The sequence below is a fragment of the Ascaphus truei genome, chromosome 2 (genome assembly GCF_040206685.1).
Source record: "Ascaphus truei isolate aAscTru1 chromosome 2, aAscTru1.hap1, whole genome shotgun sequence".
NCBI classification, from domain to species: domain Eukaryota; kingdom Metazoa; phylum Chordata; class Amphibia; order Anura; family Ascaphidae; genus Ascaphus; species Ascaphus truei.
This window is the reverse complement of record NC_134484.1, coordinates 15,779,164-15,800,328: the sequence shown is the minus strand read 5'-3', so window position 1 is coordinate 15,800,328 and position 21,165 is coordinate 15,779,164. Positions and strand designations below refer to the sequence as shown.

The window sequence follows — 21,165 nt, the reverse complement described above, 5'->3', positions numbered from 1 at the left end:
TCCTCACCTTGAGACTCCTGGGAGAGTACCGCCCCCAGCCCTACCTCAGATGCGTCGGTTTGGACTACGAACTCTTTGGAGAAGTCAGGTGTGACCAACACTGGTTGGGCACAGAGAGCTTCTTTCAGGCTTCTAAAGGCCTGTTCGGTTTCGGGGGACCACTTTACCATTAGCGGTCCTCTTGCTTTTGTGAGATCAGTTAGTGGGGTTGCCTTAGTTGCAAAATTGGGAATAAACCTTCTATAGTACCCAATTAACCCCAAAAAGGTCCTTACTTGTTTTTTTGTAACTGGCCTTGGCCAATTTTGTATCGCCTCCACTTTGAGTGTTTGGGGTTTGAGTAAACCTCTGCCAATAGAATATCCCAGATACTTGGCCTCCTCCAGACCAATAGTGCATTTAGCGGGGTTAGCAGTTAGTCCAGCAGACCGGACTGCGTCAAGCACAGCTTGGACCTTTGGAAGGTGGGATTGCCAATCTTCACTATGGATTACCACATCATCCAGGTAGGCGGCAGCATACCGAGCATGTGGTTTTAAAATTTTATCCATCATTCTTTGGAATGTGGCGGGAGCTCCATGTAAGCCAAAAGGCAACACCTTATACTGAAAGAGGCCGTCTGGGGTTGAGAAGGCTGTCTTTTCTTTTGCCCTTTCTGTGAGGGGAACCTGCCAGTACCCTTTTGTTAGGTCTAGGGTTGTGAGATATTGGGCTTTGCCCAGTCTCTCTACAAGTTCATCTACCCTGGGCATAGGATAAGTATCAAATTTTGACACCGCGTTTAGTTTCCGGTAGTCATTACAAAACCTTGTTGTACCATCTGGCTTTGGGACTAAGACTATAGGGCTGTTCCACCCACTTTGGGATTCCTCAATTACACCTAGTTTTAGCATTTTTTTAACCTCTAAACTTATAGCCTTTCTTTTGGCCTCTGGGATTCGGTACGGTTTAAGGTTAACTCGGACCCCCGGTTCAGAGACTAGGTCATGTTCAATTACGCTAGTTCTACCTGGCCGTATAGAGAAGATTTCTTTGTTTCTTCTCACTAAATTCTGAACCTCTCGTTTCTGATGAACAGACAGGGTTTCAGCTATGCTAACCTCTGGGTCAGTTTCTTGATTCTCTGACGAACCTGGGGGTACTAGGGTTAACAAGACTTCTCTATCTTTCCAGGGCTTGAGTAGGTTTATATGGTAAATTTGCTCAGGTTTCCTCCTACCTGGCTGTCTTACCTTATAATTTACTTCTCCCACTCTTTCCAAGACCTCATATGGCCATGCCATTTAGCAAGGAATTTACTCTCCACGGTGGGAACCAGAACTAGTACCCTATCACCTGGAAAAAAAATTCTGACCCTAGCACCCTTATTATACGTATTCCTCTGTGCTTCTTGAGCTTTAACCATGTGTTCCTTCACTATGGGTAGGACTGCAGCAATGCGGTCCTGCATCTGGGCAACATGCTCTATTACACTTCTGTAAGGGGTAACCTCGTGTTCCCAAGTCTCTTTGGCTATATCCAGTAAGCCCCTTGGGTGTCGGCCATACAATAGTTCAAACGGGGAGAAGCCTGTGGATGATTGGGGAACTTCCCTAATGGCAAATAACAGGTACGGTAACAAACAATCCCAGTTTTTCCCATCTTTATCAACCGCCCGCCGTAACATGCTCTTTAAGGTTTTATTGAACCTTTCCACTAAACCATCTGTTTGTGGATGATAGACTGAGGTTCTGAGATGCTTGATTTTTAGGAGTTTACATAGCTCTTTTGTTACTTGGGACATAAATGGTGTTCCCTGGTCAGATAGAATCTCTTTAGGAATCCCGACCCGGGAAAACAGAACTACTAACTCTTTTGCTATGTTTTTAGCTGAGGTGCTACGTAGGGGAACTGCCTCCGGATATCGGATGGCATAATCTAATATTACCAATATATGCTGATGTCCCCTAGCAGACTTTATTAGGGGTCCTACTAGATCCATAGCAATCCGGTCAAATGGTACCTCTATTATGGGAAGGGGTACCAATGGGCTGCGGTACGCCTTGAACGGGGCGGTGATCTGACATTCTGGGCATGAGGAACAATAATTCGTAATTTCTGCCAGAACCCCAGGCCAATAGAATCTTCGGAGAACCTTTTCTTTTGTCTTTTCCACCCCTAGGTGTCCCCCCAATGGATGACTATGTGCGAGGTGTAATACTACGTTACGGAATGTCCGTGGTACCAACAATTGTTTAGTTGTAACTGATTTCCTTTTATCAACCCGATATACTAGGTCGTTCTCTACCTCGAAGTAGGGGTAAGCAAGTGACCTATCTGGTTGGCCAGGAGCACTATTCTGGTCCCGTATATTTCCCCTTGCTACCGCTAATGTGGGGTCCTCCCACTGGGCCTTCTTAAAACTCCCAGGACTGACCTCTAGGTCAGCGAGGGTCTTATCCGGTTCTGGGGTGGTAAGTGTCTGCTCAACATCTTGATTTGGGGTATTCCCTACCAAAGTAGTGATGGGGAAGGGAATTTTACAGCACTCCTCCTTTTCCCCCTTCTTATTTGGGCCCTCGTCAACCTCCATTTCTGAAAAAGGGAAAAGATTTGTTTCTTCTAATACTTCGTTATGGTCCGCTATTGAACTCTGGGCGCTATTCTGAGCGGGGGACCACATTTTTAGAAAATGGGGAAAGTCGGTCCCTATTAACACATCATGTGCCAGTTTGGGTACAATACCCACCTTGAAATCTAAAGAACCAAACTCTGTTTCAAAAAAAACATCAACAGTGGAATATTCATGATTATCCCCATGTATACAACAAATTGCCACTCTTTGTGAACTGTTTCCCTGTTTCTTCTTAATGGGCAAGAGGTATTCGGACACTAGAGTGACCATGCTCCCAGAGTCAAGAAGTGCCCGAACCCTCTTACCATTAACCTTTACAAATGCCCACAGATGGTTATTCAAGGGGTCCTCTGGGCTAGGGCCCATACATTGGGACAACAGCGAATAAGGTTCCACGCTGTTGCATTGCATGGGCTCATCATTTAGTGGGCAGATTTTTGCTGTGTGGCCCCTCTCATGACAATTTACACATTTAGGTACATAGTCTGTGTCCCACTTAGAGCCTTTTCCCGGCTCCCCATGTTGGCTATTGCCCTTAGTGTGCGAACCACTGTTGCTGGTGCTGCGTGAAGGTGGTCGCCGCTCTTCAGCGCCCCTTAACCCCGGTACCCTTTTACCGTCTCTGGAAGAGTCCTGGAACCTCGGGTAGTGGGGTTGCTCCACGACTGTGGGTTGCGGGTGCTCTTCTGCTGCATTGTACCTTTCTACGAGGGCCACAAGCTCATCCGCATTGTGGGGGTCACTCCGACTGACCCAACGGCGTAAGGCAGAGGGAAGTTTCCTCAAGAACTGGTCCATGACCAACCGTTCCACGATGTGGCTGGCTGAGTTGATCTCGGGTTGTAGCCACTTCCGGGCGAGGTGGATGAGGTCATACATCTGGCTTCGGGTGGCTTTATCCATCGTGAAGGACCATGCGTGAAACCTTTGGGCGCGAACAGCCGTGGTTACGCCGAGGCGGGCGAGGATCTCGAACTTCAATTTTGCATAGACGTTAGCTTCGGCTGGCTCTAGATCAAAGTAAGCCTTCTGGGGTTCGCCGCTTAGGAAGGGTGCGATTAGACCAGCCCACTCAGCTTCTGGCCATCCCTCTCTCTGTGCCGTGCGTTCAAACGTGAGAAGATAGGCTTCCACATCATCCGAGGGTCCCATCTTCTGAAGGTAGTGGCTTGCCCTGGTCATTTTCGGAACTGGGGCTGCCGCTGCCAGTGGAAGGTTACTGATAGTCCCCCTCAGGATCTCGAGTTCCTGCTGTAAGCCCTGAGCGAACCGCTGTTGCTCCTCTCTCAGCAAGCGGTTTGTCTCTTGCTGGTTTGCATTCGCGTTTTGCAGGGCTTCATTCGTCTGTTGCTGGTTTGCATTCGCCTGTTGCTGGTTTGCATTCGCCTGTTGCTGGTTTGCATTAATCTCTTGCTGGGCTATTAGCAGCTGTTGCTGGGCTGCATTCGTCTGCTGCTGGTTTGCATTAGTTTCTTGCTGGGCTATTAACAGCTGTTGCTGGGTTTCATTCGCATCTTTCTGGGCAGCGACATTGCGTACCAGCGCACCCACCACGTCTTCCATCTTGTTTGCAGAGGATGAAAAAACTTTTTTTTTTTTCAAAGTTCTTCAACCCGCAGACCCCCTAGTGCTCTGCCCGCATTCTCCACCATATGTGACAAACGGCTTACTCCGGGGCTCCGTCGTTTGTCCGGGACTGTTTAGAACACGGTCTTTTAGGGTAGGTGAAATGATGAGGCGTCACGTACTGTTCCTTTAAACAGGCTATGCCTGGTTTATTCAGTCCCAGGCACTGAGACTGCCACAGTGCATACAACAGAAAACAGATCAAAACAAAAGCTGCTCACCTGAGCGATAACTTAACTTAGATATCCCTGACTCAGGGTTGGAAGTGGCTTTTCCACTTCCAACATCAAAACACGGTACTTTTGCAGTTTTACACAAATGAACAGAAAGATTGAACCTGTTTGGGGAAGAGGCTTCTCCCCTCTGTAGTTCAGCAGCCTTCCAGCCTCCTGGCTCTTGTGGGGAGACCAGAGCAAACAGGAAATCAGTCTTTCATACCTGATTCCTAATTAGCATGACAGGTGACAGAAATCAGGCAGCAGACAACTCTGGTCTGGATCTCTCATCCCTCAGTTCCAGCGCTTGCCAAACTGTGGGATGGAGTGTATGTATTATAAGGCTGCACTCCCAGGCCAAACAGGATAGAAACTGTCTAGTATCTTGGGAGCCCTATATATGGAATTTATTACCATCCCCTGGTTTCTGTCACATATCCTCCCCCCCAGCTCAGACCTCGAGGGATGAGCGACCATGGATATTAGGGAGTGCATCCTTGACAACCCGTCAGCATTGCCATGTTTGTGCCCTGACCTGTGTTCCACAGAAAATTTAAAGGGTTGTAGGCTTAGGAACCACCTGGTCACTCTAGCATTCTTTTCCCTGTTTTGACACATCCAGGTAAGGGGTGCATGATCTGTGACCAACCGGAATTTTCTCCCCAACAGGTAGTATTTGAGCGTCTCTACAGCCCACTTTATTGCGAGACACTCTTTCTCTACTATGGAGTAATTTTTCTCCTGGGGATTTAGTTTCCTACTTAAATAAAGGATGGGGTGCTCCTCACCTTGAGACTCCTGGGAGAGTACCGCCCCCAGCCCTACCTCAGATGCGTCGGTTTGGACTACGAACTCTTTGGAGAAGTCAGGTGTGACCAACACTGGTTGGGCACAGAGAGCTTCTTTCAGGCTTCTAAAGGCCTGTTCGGTTTCGGGGGACCACTTTACCATTAGCGGTCCTCTTGCTTTTGTGAGATCAGTTAGTGGGGTTGCCTTAGTTGCAAAATTGGGAATAAACCTTCTATAGTACCCAATTAACCCCAAAAAGGTCCTTACTTGTTTTTTTGTAACTGGCCTTGGCCAATTTTGTATCGCCTCCACTTTGAGTGTTTGGGGTTTGAGTAAACCTCTGCCAATAGAATATCCCAGATACTTGGCCTCCTCCAGACCAATAGTGCATTTAGCGGGGTTAGCAGTTAGTCCAGCAGACCGGACTGCGTCAAGCACAGCTTGGACCTTTGGAAGGTGGGATTGCCAATCTTCACTATGGATTACCACATCATCCAGGTAGGCGGCAGCATACCGAGCATGTGGTTTTAAAATTTTATCCATCATTCTTTGGAATGTGGCGGGAGCTCCATGTAAGCCAAAAGGCAACACCTTATACTGAAAGAGGCCGTCTGGGGTTGAGAAGGCTGTCTTTTCTTTTGCCCTTTCTGTGAGGGGAACCTGCCAGTACCCTTTTGTTAGGTCTAGGGTTGTGAGATATTGGGCTTTGCCCAGTCTCTCTACAAGTTCATCTACCCTGGGCATAGGATAAGTATCAAATTTTGACACCGCGTTTAGTTTCCGGTAGTCATTACAAAACCTTGTTGTACCATCTGGCTTTGGGACTAAGACTATAGGGCTGTTCCACCCACTTTGGGATTCCTCAATTACACCTAGTTTTAGCATTTTTTTAACCTCTAAACTTATAGCCTTTCTTTTGGCCTCTGGGATTCGGTACGGTTTAAGGTTAACTCGGACCCCCGGTTCAGAGACTAGGTCATGTTCAATTACGCTAGTTCTACCTGGCCGTATAGAGAAGATTTCTTTGTTTCTTCTCACTAAATTCTGAACCTCTCGTTTCTGATGAACAGACAGGGTTTCAGCTATGCTAACCTCTGGGTCAGTTTCTTGATTCTCTGACGAACCTGGGGGTACTAGGGTTAACAAGACTTCTCTATCTTTCCAGGGCTTGAGTAGGTTTATATGGTAAATTTGCTCAGGTTTCCTCCTACCTGGCTGTCTTACCTTATAATTTACTTCTCCCACTCTTTCCAAGACCTCATATGGCCATGCCATTTAGCAAGGAATTTACTCTCCACGGTGGGAACCAGAACTAGTACCCTATCACCTGGAAAAAAAATTCTGACCCTAGCACCCTTATTATACGTATTCCTCTGTGCTTCTTGAGCTTTCTCCATGTGTTCCTTCACTATGGGTAGGACTGCAGCAATGCGGTCCTGCATCTGGGCAACATGCTCTATTACACTTCTGTAAGGGGTAACCTCGTGTTCCCAAGTCTCTTTGGCTATATCCAGTAAGCCCCTTGGGTGTCGGCCATACAATAGTTCAAACGGGGAGAAGCCTGTGGATGATTGGGGAACTTCCCTAATGGCAAATAACAGGTACGGTAACAAACAATCCCAGTTTTTCCCATCTTTATCAACCGCCCGCCGTAACATGCTCTTTAAGGTTTTATTGAACCTTTCCACTAAACCATCTGTTTGTGGATGATAGACTGAGGTTCTGAGATGCTTGATTTTTAGGAGTTTACATAGCTCTTTTGTTACTTGGGACATAAATGGTGTTCCCTGGTCAGATAGAATCTCTTTAGGAATCCCGACCCGGGAAAACAGAACTACTAACTCTTTTGCTATGTTTTTAGCTGAGGTGCTACGTAGGGGAACTGCCTCCGGATATCGGATGGCATAATCTAATATTACCAATATATGCTGATGTCCCCTAGCAGACTTTATTAGGGGTCCTACTAGATCCATAGCAATCCGGTCAAATGGTACCTCTATTATGGGAAGGGGTACCAATGGGCTGCGGTACGCCTTGAACGGGGCGGTGATCTGACATTCTGGGCATGAGGAACAATAATTCGTAATTTCTGCCAGAACCCCAGGCCAATAGAAGCTTCGGAGAACCTTTTCTTTTGTCTTTTCCACCCCTAGGTGTCCCCCCAATGGATGACTATGTGCGAGGTGTAATACTACGTTACGGAATGTCCGTGGTACCAACAATTGTTTAGTTGTAACTGATTTCCTTTTATCAACCCGATATACTAGGTCGTTCTCTACCTCGAAGTAGGGGTAAGCAAGTGACCTATCTGGTTGGCCAGGAGCACTATTCTGGTCCCGTATATTTCCCCTTGCTACCGCTAATGTGGGGTCCTCCCACTGGGCCTTCTTAAAACTCCCAGGACTGACCTCTAGGTCAGCGAGGGTCTTATCCGGTTCTGGGGTGGTAAGTGTCTGCTCAACATCTTGATTTGGGGTATTCCCTACCAAAGTAGTGATGGGGAAGGGAATTTTACAGCACTCCTCCTTTTCCCCCTTCTTATTTGGGCCCTCGTCAACCTCCATTTCTGAAAAAGGGAAAGGATTTGTTTCTTCTAATACTTCGTTATGGTCCGCTATTGAACTCTGGGCGCTATTCTGAGCGGGGGACCACATTTTTAGAAAATGGGGAAAGTCGGTCCCTATTAACACATCATGTGCCAGTTTGGGTACAATACCCACCTTGAAATCTAAAGAACCAAACTCTGTTTCAAAAAAAACATCAACAGTGGAATATTCATGATTATCCCCATGTATACAACAAATTGCCACTCTTTGTGAACTGTTTCCCTGTTTCTTCTTAATGGGCAAGAGGTATTCGGACACTAGAGTGACCATGCTCCCAGAGTCAAGAAGTGCCCGAACCCTCTTACCATTAACCTTTACAAATGCCCACAGATGGTTATTCAAGGGGTCCTCTGGGCTAGGGCCCATACATTGGGACAACAGCGAATAAGGTTCCACGCTGTTGCATTGCATGGGCTCATCATTTAGTGGGCAGATTTTTGCTGTGTGGCCCCTCTCATGACAATTTACACATTTAGGTACATAGTCTGTGTCCCACTTAGAGCCTTTTCCCGGCTCCCCATGTTGGCTATTGCCCTTAGTGTGCGAACCACTGTTGCTGGTGCTGCGTGAAGGTGGTCGCCGCTCTTCAGCGCCCCTTAACCCCGGTACCCTTTTACCGTCTCTGGAAGAGTCCTGGAACCTCGGGTAGTGGGGTTGCTCCACGACTGTGGGTTGCGGGTGCTCTTCTGCTGCATTGTACCTTTCTACGAGGGCCACAAGCTCATCCGCATTGTGGGGGTCACTCCGACTGACCCAACGGCGTAAGGCAGAGGGAAGTTTCCTCAAGAACTGGTCCATGACCAACCGTTCCACGATGTGGCTGGCTGAGTTGATCTCGGGTTGTAGCCACTTCCGGGCGAGGTGGATGAGGTCATACATCTGGCTTCGGGTGGCTTTATCCATCGTGAAGGACCATGCGTGAAACCTTTGGGCGCGAACAGCCGTGGTTACGCCGAGGCGGGCGAGGATCTCGAACTTCAATTTTGCATAGACGTTAGCTTCGGCTGGCTCTAGATCAAAGTAAGCCTTCTGGGGTTCGCCGCTTAGGAAGGGTGCGATTAGACCAGCCCACTCAGCTTCTGGCCATCCCTCTCTCTGTGCCGTGCGTTCAAACGTGAGAAGATAGGCTTCCACATCATCCGAGGGTCCCATCTTCTGAAGGTAGTGGCTTGCCCTGGTCATTTTCGGAACTGGGGCTGCCGCTGCCAGTGGAAGGTTACTGATAGTCCCCCTCAGGATCTCGAGTTCCTGCTGTAAGCCCTGAGCGAACCGCTGTTGCTCCTCTCTCAGCAAGCGGTTTGTCTCTTGCTGGTTTGCATTCGCGTTTTGCAGGGCTTCATTCGTCTGTTGCTGGTTTGCATTCGCCTGTTGCTGGTTTGCATTCGCCTGTTGCTGGTTTGCATTAATCTCTTGCTGGGCTATTAGCAGCTGTTGCTGGGCTGCATTCGTCTGCTGCTGGTTTGCATTAGTTTCTTGCTGGGCTATTAACAGCTGTTGCTGGGTTTCATTCGCATCTTTCTGGGCAGCGACATTGCGTACCAGCGCACCCACCACGTCTTCCATCTTGTTTGCAGAGGATGAAAAAACTTTTTTTTTTTTCAAAGTTCTTCAACCCGCAGACCCCCTAGTGCTCTGCCCGCATTCTCCACCATATGTGACAAACGGCTTACTCCGGGGCTCCGTCGTTTGTCCGGGACTGTTTAGAACACGGTCTTTTAGGGTAGGTGAAATGATGAGGCGTCACGTACTGTTCCTTTAAACAGGCTATGCCTGGTTTATTCAGTCCCAGGCACTGAGACTGCCACAGTGCATACAACAGAAAACAGATCAAAACAAAAGCTGCTCACCTGAGCGATAACTTAACTTAGATATCCCTGACTCAGGGTTGGAAGTGGCTTTTCCACTTCCAACATCAAAACACGGTACTTTTGCAGTTTTACACAAATGAACAGAAAGATTGAACCTGTTTGGGGAAGAGGCTTCTCCTCTCTGTAGTTCAGCAGCCTTCCAGCCCCCTGGCTCTTGTGGGGAGACCAGAGCAAACAGGAAATCAGTCTTTCATACCTGATTCCTAATTAGCATGACAGGTGACAGAAATCAGGCAGCAGACAACTCTGGTCTGGATCTCTCATCCCTCAGTTCCAGCGCTTGCCAAACTGTGGGATGGAGTGTATGTATTATAAGGCTGCACTCCCAGGCCAAACAGGATAGAAACTGTCTAGTATCCTGGGAGCCCTATATATGGAATTTATTACCATCCCCTGGTTTCTGTCACAATATATATATATATATATATACACACACACCACACATACATACACACACATATATACATATATACACACACACACACCACACATATATACACACACACACACCACACACACCCTGCAGCCCGTTTTTCACACACACACTCACACTGCAGGCCGGTGTGCGGGGGCGGGCATTGGACGCAGGCCAATGAGAGTCAGTGAGGGGTGGGACAGTGTGGCATTGGTGTTGGACGTAGGCCAATGAGAGGTGTGCGGGGGCGGGCATGGCCTGAGCAGGAGTGACAGGCCCAAGGTCCAATGCGATTGACCCTTGGGACGCAGACATACAGTGATTTCACAAATATATAGTAGATAATATGGTGGGTCTGGGTTTTGAGCTTGCTGAGATTGTGAAAAATATTTTGGGAGGCCTGTGTCCCTCCACCTTAGTTCAAGATCACCACCCACAACCCCGTCTCTATAATCAACCGGTCCAACAGCACTTCTGTTGTTTTTAACCGTTTTTAACTGTTCTATAGGTTACATATTGCACATGTAGTCTGCCTACATTTGAACTCCTTAGGTACCACACGTCCCCTGCTGTTGGCACAACATCTATCGTGTAGGAACTGCTGAACGGGTCTGACCTTGCTGTGGTAGCAAACGTTACTTTTTTTGTGCAAAGAATTGAACTAAATTACCCATACTTCTGAAAAGAAAAAACGCAGAACAAACATATAGAAATGAACTAAATTATGTGCACATTTTGGATGTGCATTGGGGCATCTCTGTTTACTACTAGTTAAAAGCAATGCATGCTGGGATTCAGGTTTTCCATCCTACTGTACCAGTTGAGCTGAAATCAGCATGGTGTCTCTCTATTAACTGTTTAGTCCATTAGTCCAGCGGTGCGCAAACTGGAGAGCACGCCCCCCAGGGGGGGCGGGAGAATTTGCAGGGGGGCGCAGGCTGTTGCAGAGGCCCCGCGCTCTTCCCCCAGGCATTTAATTTAATACCGGGGGAGGCGTGAGGCCTCTGTAACCTCACTTACCTACTGGCAGCCGGGTCTTCGGCGACGCGTCAAATGAAGCCGCAGGGTCATGTGACGTGACCCGCAACGTCATTTGAAGCTGTGCATTCAGGGGAAGGGGGGCGAGAACACTGCGGCTCCCAGGAAAGGGGCCGCAGCTGAAAAAGTTTGCGCCAAGTTGCATTAGTCTATTAAATTAGGAAATTATATCATATGCTTTAAGTGCAATATTATCCCACTTTACAATTTACAATTGAGCCAACATCTGAACCACAATTTGTCAGTTTCTACATTTGAGTACTATCATTCTAAACCTATTTATGTATCTACAGTGTGGTGGCAGCCTACAATTCATGTGCATTTAAGGTGAAACTTAGCAGATTGTACTCATTTAAAATTTACATTGCCATAGATTACATACACAAGTGTTGGCTCATCAAGATGTTTCAGGTAAACCTGTAGCCTGGAGATACGCGGCCGAAACCCGTAGTTTTCGGGTCAAACCCTGAGTGGTGGCAACGCTGGATACGGGGGATTTTTTATTTAACTCCATCACCCCCTTTATTTTCCAATAACAAATACATGAAAATTGCATTTGATCTTGTGAATCTATTCCTACAATGTTCTCCCCAGGTTACGGTCCAGTAATTGAGCTTGAAAATACGTCACAATGTTCCCAACAGAGAAAAGTTAGATTTTCTTCTGCATATTGTCCTACTTAGCAATTTGTTGTGCAACCGCTTTAATTTATGGAGTCATTTTACGTTCTTGACACCACTAAAGCAGTGTGAAGTTCAGTACGTACTGTATGTTATCCGTTGGAGATTGATATCAACACATTTTCCCTTAATGAAAGAGTTCAAGAAATGTATTTCAAGGAGATGTGACCAGTTTCACTGGCTTTGGTGCTATCTCAACAATTACAGTATACTGTACCACAAAATGTATTTTTATATTGCTTACTCACTAAAGCATAGAGAAGTTTGTATATGGTGTATGTGCTTTGGCTTTAATGATTTTTTTTAATTAACTCTGACTTTTTTCCAAAATACTACTCTGCTGCGGAAAAGGCATTTTTCACATTTTTGGTTATTCTCAAATTTGTTGGAGTTCAAAAACAGCTGCCTCTAGTTTTTTCATTTTTTTTTTAAACAAATTGAATATTTGTCAATTTAAAAATTTGCCAATGTTTGAAAATGTGGGGGAAAAAACTGAAAAATATTAGATAAATAAAGAATGCGCGACGGTTTGGAAAAAAAATCAAGAAATAAAATGAACTGAGAGATTATTCGAAAATTTTAAATATATTTATGAATTTTCAAATTCTTAAAAAAAAAACACATATCGAATTTCGACACATTCGTCCGACTGTACCAGTAATCTTGGTAGTGGAATTGACACATTTATTCCTTCATCTTCTACTGTATATCTTTCTTCACAAATGTAACTTTAATATACAGTAACTAAACTGTTTTATCCTTTGTTGCAAAGGGAATTGTTCTTATTCTCCAGTGCTTATCAATTAACATGCCAAATAAAAACTCGGGGATCTCTAAGGCAAACGTCTTTAATGTTCAGGTTTTAATCAATCTCAGTACTTATCGGAGGTCTATGTATTGGACAGCTGAACCACCTTTCCATTACCAGGATGGATCAGTGGGAGAAACTAGATGGTAGCATTTTGTAATGCTATTTTGCTTTTTATCTGAACAGTGCATGGCACATGGGATGAATGGTCACCCTGGAGCCTGTGTTCTTCAACATGTGGTAGAGGTTTCAGAGAAAGAACTCGTTCTTGCAACCCTCCTCAGTTTGGTGGAAACCCATGTGATGGACCAGAAAAACAGACCAAGTTTTGTAACATTGCCTTGTGTCCAGGTATAGTATACTTATATTGTCCGATTAATTTGATTAATATGGCTTTTAACTACAAATATATCTATCTTTCCGTGTATTTATCCTTCTATCATTTTATCTAGCTGTCTATCTCTCTACAATACTGTATCTATCTATATTTGTATCTGTCTGTCTATCTATTCCAAGAGTGACCAACTCCATTGAAGCAGCAATATCCTTTAAACCTTACCTGTTGGTGGCCCCCGAGGACTGGACTTAGCCACCCCTGATCTATACTCACATTGTTTACTATGTTTATCTTAATGGTTGTAATAACACATTTCATTCTGTGCTCGTGTTTGCTTACATACTGCTGGCATTTCTGCAATTTTTTTTACTATATATGTACAATTTAACACTGAAAGAAGTAATCAATACATTTTTACTTCTAGTTGATGGCAACTGGAATGATTGGTCAAGCTGGAGCACTTGTTCTACTAGTTGCTCTAATGGTACTCAGAAGAGGACACGGGAGTGTAATGGGCCATCCTACGGGGGTTCAGAATGTCATGGACTATGGTCAGATGGAAGAGAATGCTTCCTAACGCAGTGCCCAGGTATTGTAGCATGATTATAGCTACCAGTAGTATGACTATTCTTTAACAATCGATAATGCTATTTTCATCGTGCAGAAAGCTAGGAGTCATGGTGGGCCTGGGGGAAACTAGACTAATTATATTGATACCCTTCATGACACTAAAATGACAATTATTTTTCAATGATTGTACAGAATATATTACAATATCACTACAGATATACTGTACAGAGAGTTAGTGTTATATACACTACACATTGTCCTATTAGAATGACAATGCATCATTTGTTTTGACTCATTTTGCAGTATCACCGATTAATGTTTGCATTGGATTCATCTTTTTAAACCATAGAAACATTTAGATTTTTAACACTTGTATGCTGTTATAGGATTCATGTTTGGTGCCGATGCTGAGGTCTTTTTGAAGGGCATATATTTGGCATAGCTTGTGCTGTATCCCCAGTATAGATGTGAAAATCTCCAGAGACTCTCTTTGTTTCAAACAAACTTTGCAAACGTTTGCCAAACAAGTGAAAACTTTGCTAGACGTTTTGGCACCAAAAATTGTAGCAAAACGGGCAAATTGTTCAAAATTGGCTACCTCGCTTTTTAAACTGGTGAAGTAGCAGACCTTTTGTGTGCAAGACTTGGCCAGGGGGCTGTCAGTTGTTGAGCCCCATTTTATACCATAACCCTTATCTGTCATGTTTGTAGTGGATGGGACGTGGCAGGCCTGGGGAGCATGGGACAGCTGCACCGCAACTTGTGGTGGAGGCTTACAGAAAAGAGAACGTACCTGCTATGGCCCATTTTTTGAAGGGGAAATCTGCCCAGGACCCAAGGAGGAATCCAAACCGTGCAATGAAAAAAAGTGCCCAGGTAAATGTCTTTAGTTCACAGATGCAAACAAACATGGTAGGTCTATATATTGTCGGTTGTGTTACTGTTTTTTTACTGTATCACAAGGTGTAAATCCTGCGGTTATAAGCTGTGAATTAATGCACATCAGGAATAATGTGAAGACTCACCTTTCTCACACGCATGCGCAATGCACAAACACCTGTCTGAAAAAATGATCTAATGACGTTAGTGCAATAATGAGATTAGGCAACATGACCATATTATTTAATGACAAGTGGTAATGCTGTGTTATTTAACAGGTTTTATACAAGAAAAATGTCATTGCTTTAATTAACCTGATAAGAATTTAAAAATGCAGAACTCAAAAATACAATTAGTCCAATTAACTATGGGAGCACACAAGATGCATAAACAAAACTGCCACAAATTGCCTCTGCTAATGCAACAGGTTCCTAAATTCTTTATTTTTTTTTACAGGTAATTGCATCATTACTTGTATGAAAATGACCGAACAATTTGGTAGTTTAAGTTTTGTATTTATACTAGTCACTGGCACCTAACAGATCATTTCCATATAATTTCGTTTTCCTTGATACATTTATCCATCCATAAGACATTGATAAATAAACCTCCTAGTTTTCATATTTTAAACAGACAATTCTGCTGACCAAGGCCTAAGTGAAAAGTAAGGAACATTTCTGTACAACTAAGAGGCTGGCAGTTTCATACACAGATCCTTGAATTACAGTTAATGGTTATTTTCATGTGTCCAGTAAATTAAAACAGAGGTTAGTTGCTATAGTATGTCTTAGTTCCCACAAATTAGTAGCGCTTGTGAAGCTTTTGTGGAAATAATGTTCTGTACGGTACAGTATATCACGACTAATTGTGGGTATAAATGAAACTGTAATAGAATTAGCTAAAAAAAAAACATCCTGGTAACAGTACACTCTAGATTGCTGCTATCCAGTCAGGACTGATTCTCCTTGTAGTTCATTTATTATTGGCTGTGTCCTTCACACCATCAACAGAATTGGATAGGTTGGAGATTCAATGTACTGTCGGAGGAAAAGAACGGAGCATACAAAGATCATTATGATCCTTTTGAGATTTGGGTACAGATTGACTAAGCAGTGCTACTGTAAAATCTAAGACAGCACCAGAAGACACCTTACAAACATTTCAATTGCATGAGTCATGAGGGGTCTTCCGGCAAAGCTGCATTATAGAATGTCACCACTTAGTAGACAGGAACCGTTATCCATCATTTCTTTTCTTGTGATAATGTACCTGTTTATTGTTTAAAAAATAGCATTACTTGAATCAATGTATGCTGAGAAGAGCCTTCTGAATTGTTCAAAGTCAAGCAAGAGCTTCCTTCTTGTAGAATAATTCAGTTTGGTCGTATGTTTCATAGTGGGGGAAAAAAAGAATAAGAAATTGTGTCATTAAAGGAATTGATCACAGACACTGATGTCCATTGCACTTGATCTGATCTTAGACCAGATATATCTATTTTGGTTTGCATACTCTGACTCAATACAGGTTTTAGATCAGGATCTGGCTTTACTTTGATGTGTGTCTAGTATTTAACTAATAAGTAGATTAATATAAGTAACTGCAAGAAAGAGTTGGTAATGACTCTCTTCCCAGACATGTTTAATCATGAGCAGATGACACAAGCTGGCTTAATTTTAACAGGTTTTTTTTTAATTTGTTTCTTCCCTCTGGCACAATTCTTTGCTAATAAGAGTTGAATCATCACTCCTATATTACTCCTGGAAAAGAGCTGCAGTAGATACTCGAAATCTTAAAAATATATTGGCAAATATATTTCACTTTTAACAAAAGACCCCTCTGTCTTTTCAGAACCACATGAGATTTGTCCAGAGGAAAATTTTGCTTCTCTAATTTGGCAAGAAACCCCCTCGGGGGAAACGGCTGCAGTTCGATGCCCTCAAAATGCCACAGGTAATGACGGAGTCAACATTTCTTCTGTCCTGGTGACCTTTTACACATTTGTCTTCAAGGGTGGGATTATTCAGATAGATTTGCCTTATTTACATATTAGCCACATCTCAAATCTTGTATGAGACCTTGGGTAAACTCATTAAATGGTAAGATGGAAGGGTTCATTTTGACTTGTGTTGGGAGCAGTATAAGTAATAGAGTACAGGATTGTTTTTGTAATCATCCATTACATAATTCCCTGTGAACAAAAAAATAATATTAAAGTAGGAAACTGTCCTGCGCTCAAGCCGTCATCCAGCACTAATAGTGTCAATATGTCACATGAAAAGAAACAGGGAGTTGAATAAGACCAAAAATGAGGTCAGAGCTTGGGAAGGTTAACCTCACCTATGAAAAGCTCACTTCCAGACCTCGGTCCTGTCTTCCTCTGTACTCTGATCCAGGCGTGCAGCCTTCTGTGTGTATGGCAGGCAGGGGAAGGAATCCGGCGCCACAGCCAGTGACTGAGTCGGAGGCACTTCCGGTTTGAATGAAAAATCTTTATTCAGCGCACAATGGAACACAGGCTACACCATTCATTCAAACCGGAAGTACCTCCGACTCAGTCACTGACTGTGGCGCCAGATTCCTTCCCCTGCTAAAAAATAATATTAGTATGCTTCCCACTGGCTCATGCTCTCTTTGGGTAATTTAAAGTTTGAGTTACAGACTTATGCACAGAAACATAAATATATATATATATATATATATATATATATATATATATATATATATATATATATATATATATATATATATATATATGTATATATATATACAGTGGTCGACAAATCACCAAAAAATCTACTCGCCGAACAAAAAAATCTACTCGCCACCTAGTACCACACGTTTGCTGCTTGGGCCAATAGGAGCTCGCCACGATGTTAAATCCACTCGCCCGGGGCGTGCAAATGTATAGGTTTGTCGAACACTGTATATATATATATATATATATATATATATATATGAAATGATTGCGTTCCAGTTCTTTATTCTCATTAGATGGTGTATCACAGTCAGTGTAAAATGTGGTTCCATCTTTCTTTTTCTATGATATTCTTTACATTGTCTTTTAACTATTAAACCAATCCACAGTTTGCAGCACATGCAGATGTAGTAAGACTTACTGTCCTTGGCATCGCGGATGAACAAACAAATGTCGGCAGCACCTGGGACAGCATCTGCCGCGATTCAGCTGCGGAGGGTTCATGCTTCTGAATGGGACTCCCGCAGAGCTAATCCTTTGGTGCCACGCCCCTCGCGGCCGTGTGATCGCTCACGGCAGTGGCACCGAAGACTGTTAGGCTTACTACATCTGTGTTTGCTTGCAATTCGGACTGGTAGGTCTGAGAATACAGGTCTTCCCATTACTTTCTCAATCATCATTCCTCTCATCCAGTGCTTGCGCCAGTCCACGAACCATTATCTTTCACCACTTACTGCCAGAATCATCAAGCTCCATTACAGGTGCTAACCCCATTGACTTCAATATGAGCTGATGCCCGCTTGAGTGCATTAACCCATTATAGACCTTGATGAATAACTCCCTTAATTTTCACACTCAGTGCTCAAAACCTCTGTTTTTCAGCCTAAATGATACTATGAACTATGGTTATTACATATAAAAAAAGTTATATATAAAAAAAATATATATATATAAAGGAGTAGGGGGTTCACGGCACTCACAGATGAAGATAAATAAAATATTTCTTTATTTAATCCATCAAATATAAAAATAAGAAAAATAGGGTCACATTTCAGGCCGATCTGACCCATTGTTAAGCTCCTTACTATAAGCTTTCTCATTTGGTTATTGTCTGAGTGCTCCAGTCCTTTTCTTCTTATCTATCTATTGATAGATTGGCACATACAGACACCTTGATAAAGTGCTGTTGCATGAAACGCGTAGGTGCGTTCATGTAGTCCATTTATTGTATACTAGCCTGCAATAAATTTGATCAATCATTGCTATTTTGGAGTTGCCTGGATGTTTTTCCTATTCTTTTAGATGGAAGTTGGATCCTGCTGGCTGTGCTCTGTCTTCACATGCTGCTTCTCACATAAAAACACACATTTTTTTAAAATATTGCTTCATATCCATGGTCCCCTGTTTATTTAGTGGTGCTACTAAAAGTCATTAGTTAAGTGAATGGGCCAAAAAGTGCCTTATAGCATAACAGGTTGCCTTTTGGCTTAAGACCACTTAGTAATTATGACTCATATTACCTCCTGCATGATAAAAGCATTATATTGCATTGCTTCATACAGTACTGACATTATATGTTCTTATGTATGTAGAAAAATGATATAGGTGGAACATAAGACATCACCATACTTCTCCCTCTCTATCCCTCCCTATCTCTCTCTATCCCTCCCAATCTCTCTCTATCCCTCCCAATTTCTCTCTATCCCTCCCCCCATCTCCCTCTCTCCCCCCTCTCTCTCATATAGATATAGATACACAGTATATAGATATCAATGTATCTAACTAATATATATATATATATATATATATTCTTATGTATGTAGTAAAATTATATATAGTAGATGGAACATAAGACATCACCATACTGTACCTCTCCCTCTTTGAACCTCCCCCCAATCTGCCCGTCTCCACCCCCTCTCTTTCCCATATAGAAATAGATACACCGTATATAGATATCAATTTATCTAGCTAAATATATATATATATATATAGAGAGAGAGAGAGAGAGAGAGAGAGAGAGAGAGAGAGAGAGAGAGAGAGAGAGAGAGAGAGAGAGAGAGAGAGAGAGAGAGAGAGAGAGAGAGAGATCACCTTAGAGAAAAAGGCAAAGCTCCTTCACATAATTGGGGTTACTTTACTTGCAAAAATGTAATAATTGAAGTTAAAATAAAACAACAAAGTAAGTGTGTAGTAGCCTACAATACCACATAAAGAAGGTTAGATGAATGGTTAGTAATAACCTCCTACACCATGTGATCTATGCGTAATGAAATGTAAGATACAGCATATCGCTTTCACAAAACCTTTAGCACCATAGAAGAATGCAAAGTACTATACAGACGGAAGAAAACGCCCAGCTATTTTAAAGCACAACGAGAGATTAAATATCACTTAAACTTTGGCCATAATGCCTATTCTCAGGTTGTCTTATTCTTCCCTTTTTAGGGCTTATCCTTCGAAAGTGTGTTTTAGACGACGAGGGTGAAGCTTTCTGGGAGACGCCAACCTACATCAAGTGCGTCTCCCTTGACTACAGGAACATTCAGCAGCTGGTAAGAGCAAATGTTTGGCATTTCAATGCAGGCTTATTATTGTACTTTAATTCAATTTGTCCTTTTACTTTTTCCATAAAATCTGAAGCGCTTTTCATTATACGATAATATAGGTTGGGGGGTATCTCTAACCCTCTTTCCACATACAAGCCATCTGGGAAATAGAATGGTGTAAGTGCTTTGTGATTTTGTATTATTATCTTCGTAGCAAGCTGCTCTGCAATTCTGCTCATTTGCTCACCTTCGTGCATTGTCTGTATGTACATTTAGTACTTGTGTTCAAAGAAATTGAAGCTCTCGAATGTGGTATTGACAGGAAGCATACATATCTGAACACTTGTACGTTTTCCATTTAAGAACAGTATGTTCTGTCGCAACAAAAACAATCTGAAAGCTTCAGTGCTAGAAAAATAAACATAGACATTGCACATACTGTTGGCTGTAGATCCTTAGGGGAACTTCTTTCCTTCCTAGTAAAGAGACAGAGCTTTCTAGTATATAAAGACGGGAAAGTGTAAACTATATATATATATATATATATATATATATATATATATATATATATATATATATATACATACTGTAGAATATCACTTGTGAGCACATTCACATGTCTTAGACAGGTCTGCAACCCTGTCTTTCACGATTATCACCTAGCATACAGTGCTTCCACTGCAGCAAATGGGTAATGACATGCAAATGGGCACACAATGTGTCAACTTTTGCCTGAAATCCATTTTTTCATGTAACCCTTATAAGCAAATGCTCTGCTGTTCACACAGCTTTTAAGCACAGCATGGGTTTAGATGCAAAGCCTGTCAAACCACTTATAGACTGCTTTTTTTTATTTTTTAATTCCCTCCCCCGTGAATTCAAGCTGCTTCAGCGGCTTGGGTGCTCTTGCTTGAGACTGTCTTCCCGAAGTCCAACACTTCTTGTTACTGCTTCCAAGGATTTTCAGCCTGATGGCCTGTGAGGTCTGAGGGTATCTTGATGCAGTCCTCCATCAGGGTTCTGGACATGCTCCTCTTCTTTCCTTCTGCCGGAAGGCCCTCAAGAAAGTCCAAGACTTTTGTTGTCGGCCGGCCGGACCCAGGTCGTTTTCTCTCCGAAGAGAGACGGTGACTAGCCATGCATAACTGCATCTCCTCTGTACACACATACACAAAGTAAGTGCTATGTGTAAAGTGGGTGCCCTGCTACAGCAACCAAAGCAGGACACGAAGTGCTGTGTGTCTTTGCCGGAGCAGCCCAGCCCTGATGGGCTGGGCGAGTAAAAAAATTCTGTTCCCCCTTAGCCAGAAGGCCCAGAAATGAGGGAAGTAAATCCGTAGAATCAAAGGTCCAATGCTGGGAACTGTTCCACGTACCATTGTGTAGTTGCGAAAGGGCATAACCTTGCCCACTGTGAGCCTCACACAGACAGTAATGTACTAAGAACTCCCCCCTGTGACTTCTCATGCCGGGGTGCAT

At 43.3% G+C, this 21,165-nt stretch overlaps 1 protein-coding gene across 8 annotated transcripts in view; it reads left to right on the top strand.

Annotated features, from left to right (window-relative positions):
• The window catches only part of ADGRB1 (adhesion G protein-coupled receptor B1), a 553,612-nt gene that overhangs the window by 298,692 nt on the left and 233,755 nt on the right, over window positions 1–21,165 (top strand). For all 8 annotated transcript variants that reach the window (XM_075581569.1, XM_075581558.1, XM_075581572.1 and 5 more), the window contains 5 exons: window positions 12,846–13,010; window positions 13,421–13,585; window positions 14,278–14,442; window positions 16,294–16,395; window positions 19,586–19,692. In XM_075581569.1, coding sequence (XP_075437684.1) covers window positions 12,846–13,010; window positions 13,421–13,585; window positions 14,278–14,442; window positions 16,294–16,395; window positions 19,586–19,692 — 704 coding nt within the window. The remainder of the gene's footprint in view (window positions 1–12,845; window positions 13,011–13,420; window positions 13,586–14,277; window positions 14,443–16,293; window positions 16,396–19,585; window positions 19,693–21,165) is intronic.